The sequence below is a fragment of the Condylostylus longicornis genome, unplaced genomic scaffold (assembly GCF_029603195.1).
Source record: "Condylostylus longicornis isolate FDR11 unplaced genomic scaffold, ASM2960319v2 ptg000031l, whole genome shotgun sequence".
NCBI lineage: Eukaryota > Metazoa > Arthropoda > Insecta > Diptera > Dolichopodidae > Condylostylus > Condylostylus longicornis.
The window spans coordinates 303323-320319 of NW_026578000.1; the positions used below are offsets into that span (position 1 = coordinate 303323).

At 22.3% G+C, this 16997-nt stretch overlaps 3 protein-coding genes across 8 annotated transcripts; all 3 read left to right on the top strand.

Moving 5' to 3' along the window:
• The first annotated feature begins 392 nt into the window (after window positions 1–392).
• LOC129608339 (ralBP1-associated Eps domain-containing protein 1) lies at window positions 393–4480 on the top strand. 2 transcript variants are annotated; one of them, XM_055519800.1, is made up of 9 exons: window positions 393–563; window positions 632–1159; window positions 1305–1609; window positions 1671–2064; window positions 2135–2287; window positions 2346–2493; window positions 2561–3069; window positions 3145–3234; window positions 3513–4480. In XM_055519800.1, the coding sequence occupies exons 1-9, from the start codon at window positions 414–416 to the stop codon at window positions 4359–4361; spliced, it is 3126 nt and encodes a 1041-aa protein (XP_055375775.1). In that variant the 5' UTR covers window positions 393–413; the 3' UTR covers window positions 4362–4480. The 2 variants fall into 2 exon arrangements, with proteins under 2 accessions (XP_055375775.1, XP_055375776.1); XM_055519801.1 differs by having other exon boundaries at window positions 3657–4480.
• An 8405-nt stretch (window positions 4481–12885) lies between these two features.
• LOC129608511 (cytochrome c oxidase subunit 7A1, mitochondrial) lies at window positions 12886–13812 on the top strand. 3 transcript variants are annotated; one of them, XM_055520043.1, is made up of 3 exons: window positions 12886–12964; window positions 13265–13334; window positions 13458–13812. In XM_055520043.1, the coding sequence occupies exons 2-3, from the start codon at window positions 13290–13292 to the stop codon at window positions 13599–13601; spliced, it is 189 nt and encodes a 62-aa protein (XP_055376018.1). In that variant the 5' UTR covers window positions 12886–12964; window positions 13265–13289; the 3' UTR covers window positions 13602–13812. The 3 variants fall into 3 exon arrangements, with proteins under 3 accessions (XP_055376018.1, XP_055376017.1, XP_055376019.1); XM_055520042.1 differs by lacking the exon at window positions 12886–12964 and adding an exon at window positions 12986–13076; XM_055520044.1 differs by lacking the exon at window positions 12886–12964 and adding an exon at window positions 13019–13087.
• Window positions 13813–14636: 824 nt separating this feature from the next.
• On the top strand, window positions 14637–16700 carry LOC129608417 (coiled-coil domain-containing protein 28A). Of its 3 annotated transcripts, none has more exons than XM_055519906.1 (4): window positions 14637–14910; window positions 14970–15168; window positions 15605–15685; window positions 15759–16700. In XM_055519906.1, exons 1-4 carry the CDS (start codon window positions 14764–14766, stop codon window positions 15986–15988), a joined length of 657 nt encoding a protein of 218 aa, XP_055375881.1. In that variant the 5' UTR covers window positions 14637–14763; the 3' UTR covers window positions 15989–16700. The 3 variants fall into 3 exon arrangements, with proteins under 3 accessions (XP_055375881.1, XP_055375882.1, XP_055375880.1); XM_055519907.1 differs by having other exon boundaries at window positions 15608–15685; XM_055519905.1 differs by having other exon boundaries at window positions 15506–15685; window positions 15759–16698.
• The last annotated feature ends 297 nt before the right edge of the window (window positions 16701–16997 follow it).

The following is a 16997-nucleotide window of genomic DNA, read 5'->3' on the forward strand; positions in this document are numbered from 1 at the left end:
AGCAACAGCTCTATCTATATTTGATTTTTTTAAGCAAAAAATAATACATTCAAATGACAATTCTTTATATGGAAACATGAACTGATGGACAGGTGTCAATTTCAATAAATGTCAGTGTTAAAAGTGATAAATTTGTAGAAATATAAGAAATAAATTATTTAGCTAATTTTTTTCATTACTATTCGAATATTCACTTTACAATAATTAAATGTATGCTAAGTACTTTAAAAATATTGAAAAACTTTTAAACAGCTGAGAAGTTCTTATAGGAAAATTTTCGTAGTAAAGTTTATGAAAACTTTGCGATTCGATTTTTACTTTAAAGGCTAAGGCAGAATAAAAATTTTTGTATTTAAAAAAAATTCCTTTACATATTGATAGAACTGAAAAGTTTTAAAATAATTATTTTTAAAATGGAAGAAGTTACTTTGAATGAAGCAGAATCTCGTTATTTTAGCGATTTATTTGTTTGTTGTGATGTTGAAAAAACTGGAAAAATTCCAGTTTTAAAAGCGACCGAATTATTTCGATCAGCTAATTTATCAAATGATGCAATACGGCAGGTATGGGTTTACTATTCTTTACATGTAAATTATATTTCTTTTTGCATAAATCCATTTGATTATTATAGATAACATCAATTGCTGGTATACCACAGACGGCCATTCATATTTCAAGGTCACAATTTTATTCGTGTTTGAAATTGATAGCTGCGTACCAAGCCTCTATTACACCTTTGCGTTCTGAGATAATTTCGTCATCAATTAGTTTACCTTTGCCAAGATTTAGCTGGAAAGAAGATCTGCCTTCACTTTTACCGCCGAGAAGACAATCATCAGCCGAAATATCCAGCGGAATTTCGAATTCAAATGCAACTCTTAATAAATTAGCTAGTTCTTCAAATTCATCAGTTTCTGGTGCTAGTGGTGGTGCTGGAGGTTCAACATCATCGTTAATTATGGACTCAAATGGCCTAGTAACAATAAATAATGAAACAAGAGCAAAACAACGCGATAACCGAAGTCCAAGTTTAGTTGGGCTTAATAGAGCAACTGTGATAACTGCACCTGGAGGTGAAAAAGCTAGCATACCTTCGGCATCTGAACTATTAAGTACCGATTCTGAAGTAGAACATAACGATTCCGGTGGAAGAGTAAATGTAATTTAAAATGATTGCAAAATGAACAAAAAAAAATATTCACTTTGTAACTTGTATTGTGTTGTTATTCTTATTACTTTCCACTTTTTACATGTTTTTTTATATATGCTTATACGAAATCCATATTGATTAGAAAATGTTTCAGCATCGACACCGAGGAGGCTCCCCTGAAGCTTGGAGTACAAACAGTGACAGTCCAACTCCAACGAATAGCGTAGCGGAAAGACCTTGGGCAAAAGAAACTTTGTGGCAGGGTTTATTAGGAGATGAACATAGGCAATTACTTGGAACTGAAGAAGAGTCTTCGGACCGACATAGTTCTGATGAGGATAATGAAACTGATTTAGAAACTATATTTCAAATAAGTAATGAACAGAAGGAATATTATCATAAACAGTTTAAAGTTATTCAACCAGATCCGAATGGTTTGGTATCAGGTCATATCGCCAGGTATAGTTATTTATAAAGTGTAATTTTCATGGACTAATCTCCTTACCATTCTATAATTTAGGGTATTTTTTGAAAAATCTCGGATCCCTGTTGAAGAATTGCGTCATATTTGGCAATTATGTGATGTAACGCGAGATGGTGCTTTAAGTTTAGCAGAATTTACATCTGCAATGCATCTTGTAGTTTTAAGAAGAAATAATATTCCATTACCAAATATTTTACCACAATGCTTACATCCAACAATTTTATCATCTACTAGTATGCATACACAACAAAATGAACCCCCGGAAGCTGACTTATTGCATTTGGATGATGATGATTCCAGTAGTGCCAAAACTTCAGTTGTAGACGGATCAGTTGTGGCAAAATCAAATATGGAAAACAAAGAAACTGTTAGAAAAGTCTCAATTGATAAGGGCAACTCAAAAACTGCAACAATATCCAATGTAACGCAGGTAAAGCATCAACATATCAAAATTTTATTGTAAACTTTGGTTTTAAATTTGTTTGGTTTTTCTTTTAAAGTCTGCAAGTAAAATTCATGATAAATCAAAAGCAAAAAGTCCCACACAACCTAATAAAAATAGAAGCAGCTCCAACACCCCCCCAGCTGAACCTGTTTCTCCGATTCGTTTAAGAATAAAGGAGTTAGCGAAAGAATGGACAAATCAAAATAAAGTAATTTCGATAAAAATAATACATGAGATTTTTATTAAAAACATAAAAACAATTATAGGAGTGGACTAAATTTACTGAATCTCCAACTTCTAATGTCTCTAGTCCGGGTCCAAAACCAGTTAATTTTGATATGCAAAGAACTGCACAAGCTGTTGTTTCTGACCCACAAATTTTACATCCAGTACCACTTCGAGTAACCCCTGTTGGTAATTAAATAACATAAAACTTTTTGTAATAATTACTGAAGTAATTATTAATAAATTTTTTTTTTAGTTGGTCCTGAAGCTAATGATGATGAATTAGTATCTAGTCGTGCAATACGTAAGTCTGAAAATTTTGTTTATGATCCAGCTTCTGGAACAATCCGTGAAAATGAATCAAGTCCGAAACAACAGCAACAGCAACAACATCATCATCACAGTTCAGGAGTAACTCATCACCGAGAGTCATTACAAGGAAATGATCTCCGAGCTATACAGAGACCTCAAGCCAAGAAACTGCCTAGTAAAAATATTGGTGCGATTCCACCTCCTCCACAGCGTGAACCAAGCATAGGGAGTGGAAGTGGTGGTGATTCAAATGTTTTTGACGGAAGTTTACCCTCAACCGCAGGGACAACTATTACTGCGTCAGGCTCTGGTATTGCAAATGTTAATAATTTGCCGCTACCAAATAAAAAAGAACCACCACCATTACCACCACCCAGACCACGTCACGCTCGCAGTAGCAGTTTAGATTTGAATAAGTTGAAACTTACTGGAAATCATCCAACTCAACCCGAAGTAAGTTAATTTTTAATTTTGATTATACAAATGTATTTTGATTTTCCCCATATGTACTTTAATCTTAATATCTAGATTATTCAACAAACAAGTTTCGATATGCAAATAGATTCAAATTTAACTGGATTTGCTGATTTTACTCATTTTCCTGACACAAATAAAACGGTAAGGAATTTTAACCTTGCTCCTTTTTTAAATAATACTAAATTATATCTATAACGATTGAATCAGAAAAATTAACATAAAACTTTGCGTAAACGTTTTATGCAACCAAAAATATTTGCATTCATTATTTTTTATTTAAATCTTTGAATTTATTTCATTTTTTGCACAATAATAATTATGTTCAATAGTAACTTCCACAAGAGAAAACTTGATTTGAATTTTAATTAATTTAACAATTTTGTATACTTTTGTCCATTTTGTTTTTTATTGATATAAAGATGATTTCTGATAAACTTTCTACTTCGTATATTGGTTATGAATCATCGCAAACAAATGCTTCATCAACATCTTTTATACAATCAATACCAACATCAATCCCACCACCACCGCGTCCCACCATATCTTCATTACAAACAAGTCAGCGAGCAAGTGCTTTTGAAGTATATCGTAAACCAAATACTCCAAGAAACTCTCAATCACCACCAGATCCCCAATCATCATCGTCACAATATCATCAACAACATTTTCAATCTTTACCTCCATCTGTTGCCTCTTCATTACAGCAGCAAATATCCGTTAGTGGAAATTGTTCTAGTGGTATTACCATACCAAATGCTAATATTGGACCTGGTTCTACTTTATCGATATCTGGTAATACAATGCCGTCAACGAATAGTAGTAATTCATCAGTATCAATAAATACAGCAGCACTGAATACAAATTCAATAGATTACGAAAAACGTGTTATGGCTATAAGTGAACAATTACGTCACGTTTCATTAGCAAACAATAATAGTAATAGTAATAACAGTATAAATAATAAATTGGATAAAAATGTTGTTGATATATTACGGCATCTTAGGGAGCAAAATATTTTATTATTAAGATTATGCAATGATTTAAGTCAAGAATTATTGCAAATTCAAGAACGTAAAGAAGAAGCACGATGTAAATTAGATAGTTTAAGTAATGTTGGCAGTAATTTAACTTCAAATACTAATTTAACTAATACTGGTACTGGAACTGTTTCTAATATTCAAACTGGTGGAATCAGTGGTAGTGGAAATATTTCAACAAATGTTACTGGTGGTTCCGCTAATAGCGTTGGAACTCATTCAAATGTATAAAATAAAATTTGGAAAAATTATATAAAACAATTATTTAAATAGCAAGAAAACTTTTTTTTAGTCCTATACCTAGCTATTATTACTACACACTATTAGGTAAATCAGTAAATAAAATTAAAATAAAAAATACACTTGTATATATATATATATATATATATATATGTATATTATAATTAAAATAAAATATAAATTATACATAAAATACAAGCTTACTTTGAAAAATAATTATTTTTTTTTATTTTAAAACTAATAAATATTAATAAAACGCATACGTATATAAAATTCAGAAAATAAAATTAAAAAAACAATTTATTAAAAAATGTTAAAATTAAATGAATATATATATATATATATACATACATATAAATCTGTATATAAATATTTATTTTTAATTTACTACTATTAATTCAAATATGAGTACGAATTTATTAAATATTTAAAAAATAAAAACAAAACTAATTTAAATACATTTGGAATCATTTGGAAAATAATCTACATATTTGTCTTCTACGTTATTCATATCATATTTAAAAGTTTTTTAATTAAATAAAACTCTTTTTTTGTTATATAATTTCATATTGGAATTTTAAAATCAAATTTCTAGTTCTTTTTAAAAATAAAAATTTTTATAATTGTTTCTCTTTGCATTTTTTACTTTAATTAATTATACAACAATTATGTTAGCCTAAAAATCATAATAGTTTTTGATTGAACAAATTACTTAATTAATATCATATCACCGAGAAGTATCGTATCACATAAAAAATAACTAATCCAATGAAATTTTTTTTGAAATCTGTTAAAAATGTAATATAAATATGTATTTGATACTGCACTATTTTGTAAGTTTTTCCCATTTCTTTGATTTACCTGTTAGCTTTTAAATAACTTGAGAGGAAAAACGAAGAAATGAGGAAGGGAATGTAAAATGAATTGTATGTAGCGATATCACGGTAAATAATACCTGTTTGTTATTCAAAAACAAATATATTTCCTATAAAACAGATATTTAAATATGATAAAATTCATGTTTAAATATACTGTAAATGTTGTTTCTAAAATAAAAAATTTTATATCTAAGATTTTTAAATCTAATTTTAAAATGAAATCACTATTAGTTCAGTTAATGTTTTTATAATATTTTAAAAAAATTCATATTTATATAATATACTGAAGAACAAAGTTATTGTAATTAATTGATAATTTTACTTTATATATTAATTATTATTGTTATAATAGAAAAACTTATTTTAAGGATCAAATTTTTACAACCAGGAAACAGTTTTCTTATATATTTACATTGTTTTTTTTTTGACTAATTCTAAATTTTAAGTAAAATTTTTTAATCTTTATTGTTTTAATAAGTATTTTATTATTAAATATTATCAAATAATGTCAAACAATGAGAATTGGATTTTTTTCTTCAAAAAAATATCCAATTCTCTTTGTTTGACATTGATACAAATAGTATCAATTGAATTAATATTGAATTAGGCTTTTTACATTTATTTTTATATTTTTTTAATACAGATCTAAATATAAAATTTATATATGTTTTTAATTGAGAAAAATAGAGTTTTTAAACCATAAAAATTGAATCTTATTAAAATACATATTATATTTACATAACCCTAAATGCTAATACGGTTTTTTAATCATAATTTGAGCTTGGTAGTTTTTGAAGTTCGTATTGCATTGTATTAATTCATAAAAATTAACTTCAAGTAAAGTATTTTTTTGGTACTAAAATCGCTATTATTAAAAAAAATCTCTTGTTGAAAAAACATAAATCCATAAAGGAAAAAAAAAAAATTAAATATAATTTATTTCAAGTTCCAATTTTACCTTAATTTTTCAATCTCTCATTATAAATAAAAATATTGTAAGTAGCTAATTAACAGGTATTTTTAAAATACAAAAATCTCCTTTCTCGTAATTTAAAATCGAATCACAAGAATCTCGAATATCAAATTATTTCAAATCCAATATTTATAAGAATTGAGAAAATATAATATTCTGTACATGCATATTTATTTTATATATTTTATAATAATTTTTACATTCCTTCGCAAAAAAAAAAAAAAAAACCAAAATTCAAAAAGTATTTTAGTTTTAAAAATTTTAAAAATTAAATGTATAACTAATTCGAAATAAACTTTATTCTATAAATATTTTAATATTCTTATTTTTAATTTTAGAAAAATAGAAATAAACCAAGCTCGAATTTGTTTAATATAATAAACATTTTTTGCTTCAAAGATAAAATATTTGCAAAAAATTTTATTTTTGGAGGTTTATAGTGCATGCAAATCAATTAGCCGAAACTACATTCTTGGTTGTATTGTTTTAAGAGACAAAATAAAACTTATAAATAGTGATATTTTTCTAGTTTTAACATATGAAAATATTTTATTAATAAAATTACAAAAAATAATATAAATTACAATATTCATTTCAATGAACAAATAACTTTTTCGGAAAGAATAAATTATCTTGCAAATTTACATTTATTTAAAATTTTCATTTTGAATTATTGTCATTAAAAAGTTTAAAATAGTAGATAAAATAGTAAAAATTTCTTTAACGAAATGAATTACAATTAATTGAATTTCAAAATATACAAAAATTATATAATTTTACGAATAAGTAAAACTTTTCATATACAGAAGAATGTGTTATTATATAAACCTACCTGTTTAAATTGCAATGCCTCTGACAAAGAAAAAAATTATTTCTACAGTAAATGGAATAAAATTATATATAAAATTATAAATTATCGCTTGTATACGAATTAATAAAATTTTATTTTAAATCCAATTTTTTAAGACAAGATTTTCATATGATATTGAAATCTATTAATTTGAAGGGTAACTATAACGATCTTATATATTTACAAGCATATCCTTTGGGATTTTAGAAACTCGCGATATATATATATATGTACATATTGGTTTACTAATTTAACAATATTATATGTTTTGATTAATTTATGTCTTACTGTCAACAATTAAATATAACTTAATAAAATAACACATTTATCAAAACCGTCTACTGTTAATACTCAACCAACATACTATTGTTGCTTTGTTGGTATTATATGTTTTTTTTATTTTTTAAATATACATACAATTTAAATAAATATTTGATAAAATGTTTTTGATATTTTACAATAATATTAAAATATTTAATAGTGCATGATCTAAACCTAAATATTATAAATAATTTATAAAAGTAAATTTTGTTCAAATTTTTTTTTTTTAAATTGAGAAAGATTATTAATTTATTTTTATTGATATTATTTCTTATTAAATTTTTCAAATTTTAATTCAATTGAAAATAGAAAACAAGGTTTCAATAATTTTTCAAATTACTAATTATACTATATCAATAGAAACCATTTTAACAAATAATTACAAAAACTTCTAAATCACAATTTTAAACAAAAAATATATATTGTTATATAAATATATTTTTTACATTGATATGTAACATACTTTAATATAAAAATATATAAATATTAATTTTTATGTAAATACATATTATTAATAAAATATTAGCATTAAAATGTTTTATCATTATTGCAAGAACAAAGAATTTTATAAATTGAACAAACAGATTATAAGAATAGGCAATAATTTCGTCTTTTTTAAATTTTTAAAGAAAAAAAAAAGAACAAATGCTTTGTAATATTATTATACGAGTACTAATTAAAAAACGTGAATAATTAAAATACAACTGATTTATACTTATAATTGGAAATATTAGTCTGCCGTCAAATAATTTATTTAAAAAATATGTTAGCACGGAAAGAGTATAAAGAACACAGTTTAATACTTTAATATTATATTAATTTTTCATGTCTTTTTCTATAAAAAAAAAAAAACGCTATCGTTCTGCTCTTCATCAATTTTCGAAAAGCATATGATAATTTAACTATTTTTTTACTATTTTTATTATATAAACAATATATTCCATATTTTATTATGTCTCAAATTTACTATTTCATTGGAATAATAAAGTACGATATGTTAAAAATTTTATTAAATAAATAATTTATAATTAATAATATTATGCTGAGAAACATGTTTTCTATAGTTTCCATTTTTTTTCATATACAATATTAATGTTGTGCAGCTTTAACGTATTAGTATGTAAATTAGATTAAGTCTGTGATTTAGAAAAATCTAGCCAGATAAAAGAAAAGCAAAAATTTGATATAGAAGGAAAATTAAAAAAGACATTTAAAAGAATATTTAAAGTAATAAACAACAAACCATATTCTATTGATGAAATATGAGAAATATGAGGGGCACAGAAATATATGTAGTATATGCTATATAGAATCAATAAATAAGTTTAATCTGCATTGTGGTTTAATATTATTTAAATGTGAGTTTTTTTTCGTCTTCTTCTTCTTCTAAAACAATTGTCTGAAAATATTAAATGCTGTATTAAATCGTATAGATTTTTATGTAACAATAATTAATTGTTAATTTTAAAAAAATTGTTATAATTTAATTATAATTATAATATATATAAAAATAAATTTGATTTTCATTTATTTTACCATATATAAGTATTTTAAAAACTTCATTACTTTCCTATGCCTGTATTATTCTAATTTAGTTTAAAAATTGAATTGAATTTTATAGCCTGATTTTGTAATTGGAAAATTTATTTTTATTTCTTAATTTTAAAACATAATTATAAAACATATCTTAAAAAATTATTATTAAAATATTATAATTTGTATTAAAAAAATATATTTTATTTTTTTTGTTGTTATGAAAAACTCAATGGAAAGTTCAAAAAACAATATAAGTGAAATATCGTCGAATATTATAATTTTTTTTTTTTAAATTTGAAACAGAATATATTATTATAAATTTTATAAATCGAAAATTAATAAATATTATTATTATTTTTTTTAAATGTCTATAATTATTTCTATACAACAAATATAAAAATCTAAAAGAATACTAAATTTCTGATATAAAAGTAATAATTTAGCAGTACATACACTTGTTTTATACATAATATATATATATTTAATTTTATATATATATTTTGTATATTTCTCGAACTCAAAACATTTGAATTCTCAAAAGATAATGAATTTTATAAATAATATAATGTTTAATTATAATGCAAGTATATAAAAATGTTTTTTTTAATGTAATTATAAATAATGTACATAATTATTAATTATTAATTTTAAACTATAAATTTGTAAATTTTGAAAAATTATACAAACATTATTATTGTAATATTTTGAATTTTATTTTATATATTAAAAACAAAAAAAGAGAAAAAACGAAAACATTTTTAATTATAAATATAGTAATATAAATAATATATTTATAAATGTTTAATATATATATAAAGACAAATTAAAAATAAATAAAAAAAAAATATAATACGGTAAATGTATAAAAAATAATAAACAAAAATGTTCTTCATTTTTTTTTTTTTTGTACATTTTACAATTTAAATTTAAATTTTGTGTTGTTATTTTAGCCTAATAGTTTATATAATTATTATATAGTATATTTACAAAATAGCATTCTTAAAAATTTGAACAAAAACTATAAATATATATATATGTATATATATATATACATAAAAATAATTGTTAATATTTGTATTTAATATAGACTATTACAATATTATTAAAAAAAAATAAATAAATTGAAAAATAAAATTAAACTCGGTAATGTGAAGTAGAAAAAAAAACAAAAAAAAAAAAAAAATAATAAAAAAAATATGACTAAAAGTAATAAAATAAAAGCTATTTCAATATTGAGCTTTGAATTATGAAAATTACTTAAGAAATTATGTCATTTTTTTGTCATTAACTATAATAAAATAATAACAATTTTACAATAAATAAATAATGTTATATTCTAATAATTACTTATTTTTAATTCTCAATTTTTTTTCTATTAAATCTAAAAATATTGCGTTTTTTTTTTCTCCCACCCAGATTAATTTATTTTTAAGAATGTATAATATAATTATAGTAAATAAATAGTTATTATATAAAGTATTGAACAAAATCCTATAATTTAAATTAAAAAAAAAGAAGAAAAAAAAAAATAAAGGAAACTAAAATTAAATATTTACAATATTTAAATTTTTTTTTTATTTTCACATTTCACTTAAATTTTGTAATTTGATATTGCAATGTTGAAAATAACAATTTAATAAAATCAATAAAAAATATATATTTATATTTATATATATATGTATATATATATAAAATTCCTTAAGTTAATAACATGAAATTGTAATTGTGTCCTTAGCTTGAATTACCTGATTAACAATAGATTTTCTCATATTATTGTTTTTTTTTTTGTTTTTGTTTCTTATTCAAATTTCTATTAAAAAATAATAAAATTATTATATTATTAGAACTGAAATAAATAAAAATGTCAATATATTTAAATATGTATGTATGTGCGAGACATCTTGAAAAACTTACTTATGAAAATTTTTGCACAATTATTTGTTTTTTTTTTTTTGAAATTAATGAAAATGCTTACAATAAAATTAAAATAATTTTGAAACAATTTTACTTTATTTTTAAAATAAAAATACATTAGACATGAATAATATTCAATTTATAATCAAATAAGCCTTTGTATGGCATTCATAAATTTTAAAAATATTACAAATATTTTTTCATTGTTTTTTTTATATTACAAAAAAAATTACATCATACAAAAAATAAAATAAAATTAAATATTTACAACAAATTTAATAAATAAATTTAACTTATTTATATAATATGAATATGGTGGGATATAAAAACAAAAAAAAAAAAAAAAACGCTTAGAATGACTGAAAAATAAAATAAAAATATCAATTCAATTAATTGTATTCTAACATACATATTTAAACAAAATGGAAAAAAAAAAAAATAAATTTATAAAATAAAACTTATTCAATAATTGACTAAATTTTAATACATTTTATTTTAATTTTTATTATATAAAAGAAAAAAAAAGAACTATAATGAAAATAGCCAGTGAATAAATATTCTTTTTTTTTTTTGTTTTTGTATTTTATATAATAAATAATAATAACTCAAAATTTATTATTCAAATATAAAATTTAATAATATTGTATTTTAATTTTTCATTGCTTGTTTTTTTTTTTTTTTTAATTGTTCACATTATATTTATAAAATAATATCTTAATTTTTTATGTTATTTTATTCAATTTCATTGAAAAATTGAAATAGATATGATTAAATAACAAAATTATAAAATAAATTATTAACTATGTAATTTATTTTTGTATTAATGTTTTATAGTATATTTAAAAACTTGTAAATTTATATTATTTCTATAATAAAGTAATAAATTGCTGTTGCCAAAAATTGTTGATGTTTGATTATTATTACAAGTGTTATAAATACAATATAATTTTCAAAATCTGTTATTTTTTTTTTTTTTGCTTCTTCAAATTAGAAGTTAATAATTTATTTTATGTTAGCCCACCAAAATTGTCTGTAACTTTGAGCAAACATCAATGAATTTATTGAGGCCTAACATAAAATTTAATTTGATATAAAAATAAATTAGAGAAGAAATGGAACTACATACGTTATATAATTCCAATTAATTAAAATAGACACCGAGTTAATAATAAACTACAATAAAATAAATAGTATATGAAAAAAAAAACGCTAAATTATGAAAAGAATGGAAAAAAATTGGACTTTTTTTTCGTTTTCGTTTAGTAAAGTCTTTTCAAATACAATCAACTTAAACATGAGGCTTAAAGGCATTTATATAACAATTTCGTTGCCTTTAAAATTAGTTCACCAAGTTCATCTACCTAACATAATATTTTTTCAATTATAAAATATAAAAAAGAAAAATGAATTCTTTCAGAAAATAACACAGCTTTGACACCCACTGATTTAGGAAGTAGGGCGAAAAATTATTTTTCATTTTATTGGATCTGTCCTGTCACTTTGTTTCGGTAGTCCTTTTGAGTGTTGTTTTTTAAAAATATTAAATACAATTAAAAAATTTGATTTTAAATTAGAAAAATGTTAAGTTAACATAAAAATGTAAATCTATCGTTAATGTGACTTATTCAGCAAATAGAATTTCTGAAATGTATTGCTGAATAATTCTAGATAATTTTAATTCCGTAAGTTGGACAGCCATTTGCCACAATTTTTTTAATTGCATTCTTAATGAGAATGAGTGAAATCTGTGATTAGAGTTTTATATAAAAGCATAAGATATAAAATTTATAATTTTACACACAGTACATTATTTCTGTAAAAATTTTTATTTTGTAAATTGCAGTTTTTGGTGTCTATCGATTATGAATGAGTTATGAAAGTGTGTTAATATTATAAATTAATGTACGTCTCACTTAATAATGATAATGGTTGATCTAACAAATTTTGTCCGTGTGACATATGATAATGCAATCACATATTGTGCACATATGTTGCACTTACATATTTCAAATTTGATTTATTCTATTTTTAACTACATATATGTATAAATAAAAACTGCAATAATATGCAATTAAACAATTACGATATTTGCATGTCTTTAGATTTTTTTACTAAAGCATAGGTATGGGTTTTGTATAAATTTTTATTTATAGATCATAACATACAAAAGCATATTTTCTTAAATACTCTACGGAAGAAATAACATAGAAATTAAGAAAATAATTTTCATTAAGGTTCACTCACAGTACAAAAGTGTTATTTTCTTGAATTTTTTTGTTTTTTATTCTAAAATAAAATTGTTTGATAAAATAATAAAATTGTATTGAAATTTATAATTAATATTTTTAGATTTTAGTATTATTTTTTCTTTATAAAATTCAAGTTTACTTAAAAAAATTATTAAGTTACATAATATTTTCAGGTTTGAAATAAATATCACAACAATAATGGCTTTACCAGAAAAATTACAAGCAAATTATACAAAATTTCAAGTAAGTAAATAAATTTAAAGGAAACTAATTAAAAAATTAACTGTAAATGTTAATGTATGTATGAAATGCATATAAATATAGGTATTAGAGGAAATCTGATAACATTTTAAATTTAAATTTCAGGCTAAGAATGACTTACCTGTTTTTCTAAAGGGTGGCCCATTAGATAGAGGATTATTTGGATTAACTGTAGCTTTATGTGGTGTTGGAATCGTAGGAATTGTTCATATGGTTTATACAATGGGTTTCAAGAAGAAGAGCGGTTAGAAGAATAAAACAAAATTGTTATATAATAAATCTGTACATAAAAAATTGGATAAGTAAACGTAAATGAAATAGAAAATTATTCGAAAGTTGAAGTATTATTAATAAAAAAAATTGTACTTGTTCAAATAGTGCAGAAAATAAAAAACCAATGTGTATCTAATGTTATGTATACATACATAATTTTGTACATATGGGTAATTTATATGGGTAATTATAGTACGAATCTTATAATAATACCGTTTTATGAATTAATCAACATAAGAAATTCTTTTAAGTAAAAAAAATTATGAATATTTCAATTAATATGACTGCAATTAATATGTTATATTTTAATATGCATACATGATCCATTCTCTCGATAAGATCAGCAGAGAACTTTATAACATTCTAGGCTAGGTGTTCGAAACATATTACGAATTTTTCAAAATGTACGAACTTTCATAGAAAAATTCATTAAGTATGTATAATATAATTTTATTGGTGATTAGAGTATAATTTTAATGGTAGTTAATTTGCCAAAAGGAATAAGACACAATGTGGAAACACACTCCAATATGAAATTTGTATGTGCTGACGTATTCATTGTTAAGACATGTCGAGAACAGAATATTTTCGAAATCCAATTAATTACAAAATTCGAATAAATATGTATTTTTCCATTTCAATAAGATATGTATATATTAAAATTAATGAAAATAAGGTAGGTTGAATCACTTTTAAAACAAAATCAAATTCTTAATAGTCCACAAAAGTAAAACTTTCTTCATTTATGTAAATGTAAAATAAATTGCTATTCTTTTATTTTATTCTGAATGTTTTATTTTGCAGCTGCGATCTTAAATTTAAGAGTACATTTTGATAATAAAAATTCTGAAACGTTATTAATTTTAAGGTAAGTATTTCAATTTTCAAAATGAAATGTCAGAAAAAGTGCCATTTCTACTACCATTTTTAGCGTTTCTAAACGTACCCTAATCAAATTAACATTTTGACATTAACAGTTTTTTTTACATTTATTTAAATGTCATATGTCAAGTCCACAGCTAATTTCTGTGTTCATAAATAATCATTAAAATTAATATTAATTAATTGATATTTTTTTTTTGTATTTCAAAACGAAAATAATTAATTATCGATAAAATGATATAAGCTTAAGAGTATTATGGAATCTAATGATGAAGATCTTGTTGAGAGAGAGAAACTTGTGAACGATGGGGAAACAGAAGAAGAACCAAATAGCCAAAATGTGAATAATTCACATCCAAAATCACCACCACCAATTCCAGTTTCTCCAGTTATTATTAAAAAGGTACGTACAAAAAAAAACAAATAATATAAACAATATAGATTTTAACAATTTTTTTGTAGATAAAAAGTGAATCTAGTAATGATGAAACAACTCATACAACAAGAAGTCCTAATTCTGCTTCAGCTTCCTGTTCTATTGAACAAACAACTTCAGAGAAAGGACAAACTACAGCTAGAGTTACATATGTTAATGAGAGACGGCTGAGAAATGATGAATCAAGATTTGATTTCAAATTACCACCGAGGAAATTTCTTAAAGGTTTGTATACTAGTATACTTTTATAATTTTGTATCTACTTCAATACTGATAATTACTTATGGAAACCATAGGTATTTTTGGATTATTAATTGTAATTTAAATAAATTTTGTGTTTTTTTTATGTAAAATACTTTATTTATGTAATAATATCATTTTATTGTTAGTTTTTTTTATGTGTACAGAATGTATATTTTAATAGGTACTTATATAATTAATTTTTTTTTTATTTTGTACGATTTTGTTTAATTTAATTTTTTTTTTGTTTTATTTTTTATTTGTTGTTTATGTTCTTCAAATTTTTGTTCATTTATTTGATTAAAAAAAAAAAAAATAAAAGAAAACACAAATAATGTAAAAGGCAAATCAAATAGTAGCGTATTATCAAAAAATCACAATTCTGATGATCGAACAATTAAACATCATTCTTTTATCTCAGAAGAACCTGATGTTAAACATATGGAACAAGCTCTATTAGGATTACTTGATGATTTTCATTCAGGGAAACTTAAAGCGTTTGGTATGTGTGCATACAATATAGAAATAATTCTCATTGATTAAATGCATACATTTTAATTCAATATATATTTTAGGTTCAGGTAATACAATGGAACAAATGAATAAAATTCGTGAGCAACAAGAAAGTCTAGCAAAATTACATTTTGAATTAGCAACTGCAGAAGAAGAATCTTTGGAAAATGGTAGCGATTTAAACTCAGCTGCGGCTAGAGCTCAAGAAAATATGATGCAATTAGTTCAACGTCTTGAAATGTTATCCGTATCAATAGAACAATTACAGACAAGTCATTCTGATGGGCTGTGAAAATAATTTGAATAAGTTTAGGGAAAAATCAACTAAAAAATTAAATTCTTAATTTTTTTATACATCAATTAGCAATTTTATTTAGGTTTTTTTTTTTTTTATTAATATGTGAATACATATATTGTATATTATGGTAAAAAAATTTGTCAAGGTAAGACAAATTTGCTCCTTTTAATTTATTTTAAAATTTAGTTCTTTTTATAGTTAGGTTACGTACCTTCTTGTTTTGTTTTTATTTTTTTTTAGTTTTGATATTCTGAATTTAAAACAAGTGTATGAATATGAATATTCACTTAAAAAGGATTGAAATAATGCTCATTAACTTTTCTTATAAATCGTTTATCAAAAACAAAAATTATTTCGGAAATATAGTGAAACTAAGCCAATTTTTTTTATTGTACATGGTAATTATTATAGGGTTAAATATAGAAGTTTAATATTATTAATATAGTAAAAAAAATTATATTATATAAACAACAGTGGATATGTGTTTGGTTGCTTCATATTTGACCTTTTTATAATATATGTATATGTTAGTAAACTAGTAATACTTAAATAAATATTGAAAAAGTAAAATATTATGAGTGTAATGTAGATTTATGTAATAAAACATCGAAATTTTAACTATTGTATTTTATATTACAAATTTTTAAATTTTTAGGTTGAAATTTTTAAGGACAGATTATTTAATCATTGGTCGGTATACTTAAGGGGTACGTTCTTGAGTTTGGTGCTTTGCAATTTTTCTTACAAGAATCGTATATTGAATATTGAAATAAATTATTCGAATTACTATATTAGAATAGTAGCTTAATTATCATAATTCTAATATATATACCTTCTTTATATAAAATTCCCGAAATGATACGTACGTGAACAATAACTTCTTAGAACATAATTTTTGTCATCTATAATTCTCAATAATTAATTTATTAAATTTTCATCATGATAATTATGATTCTTGTTATTTTCTATCACATTGTTTTAATAATGATATTTTTCAAATAAA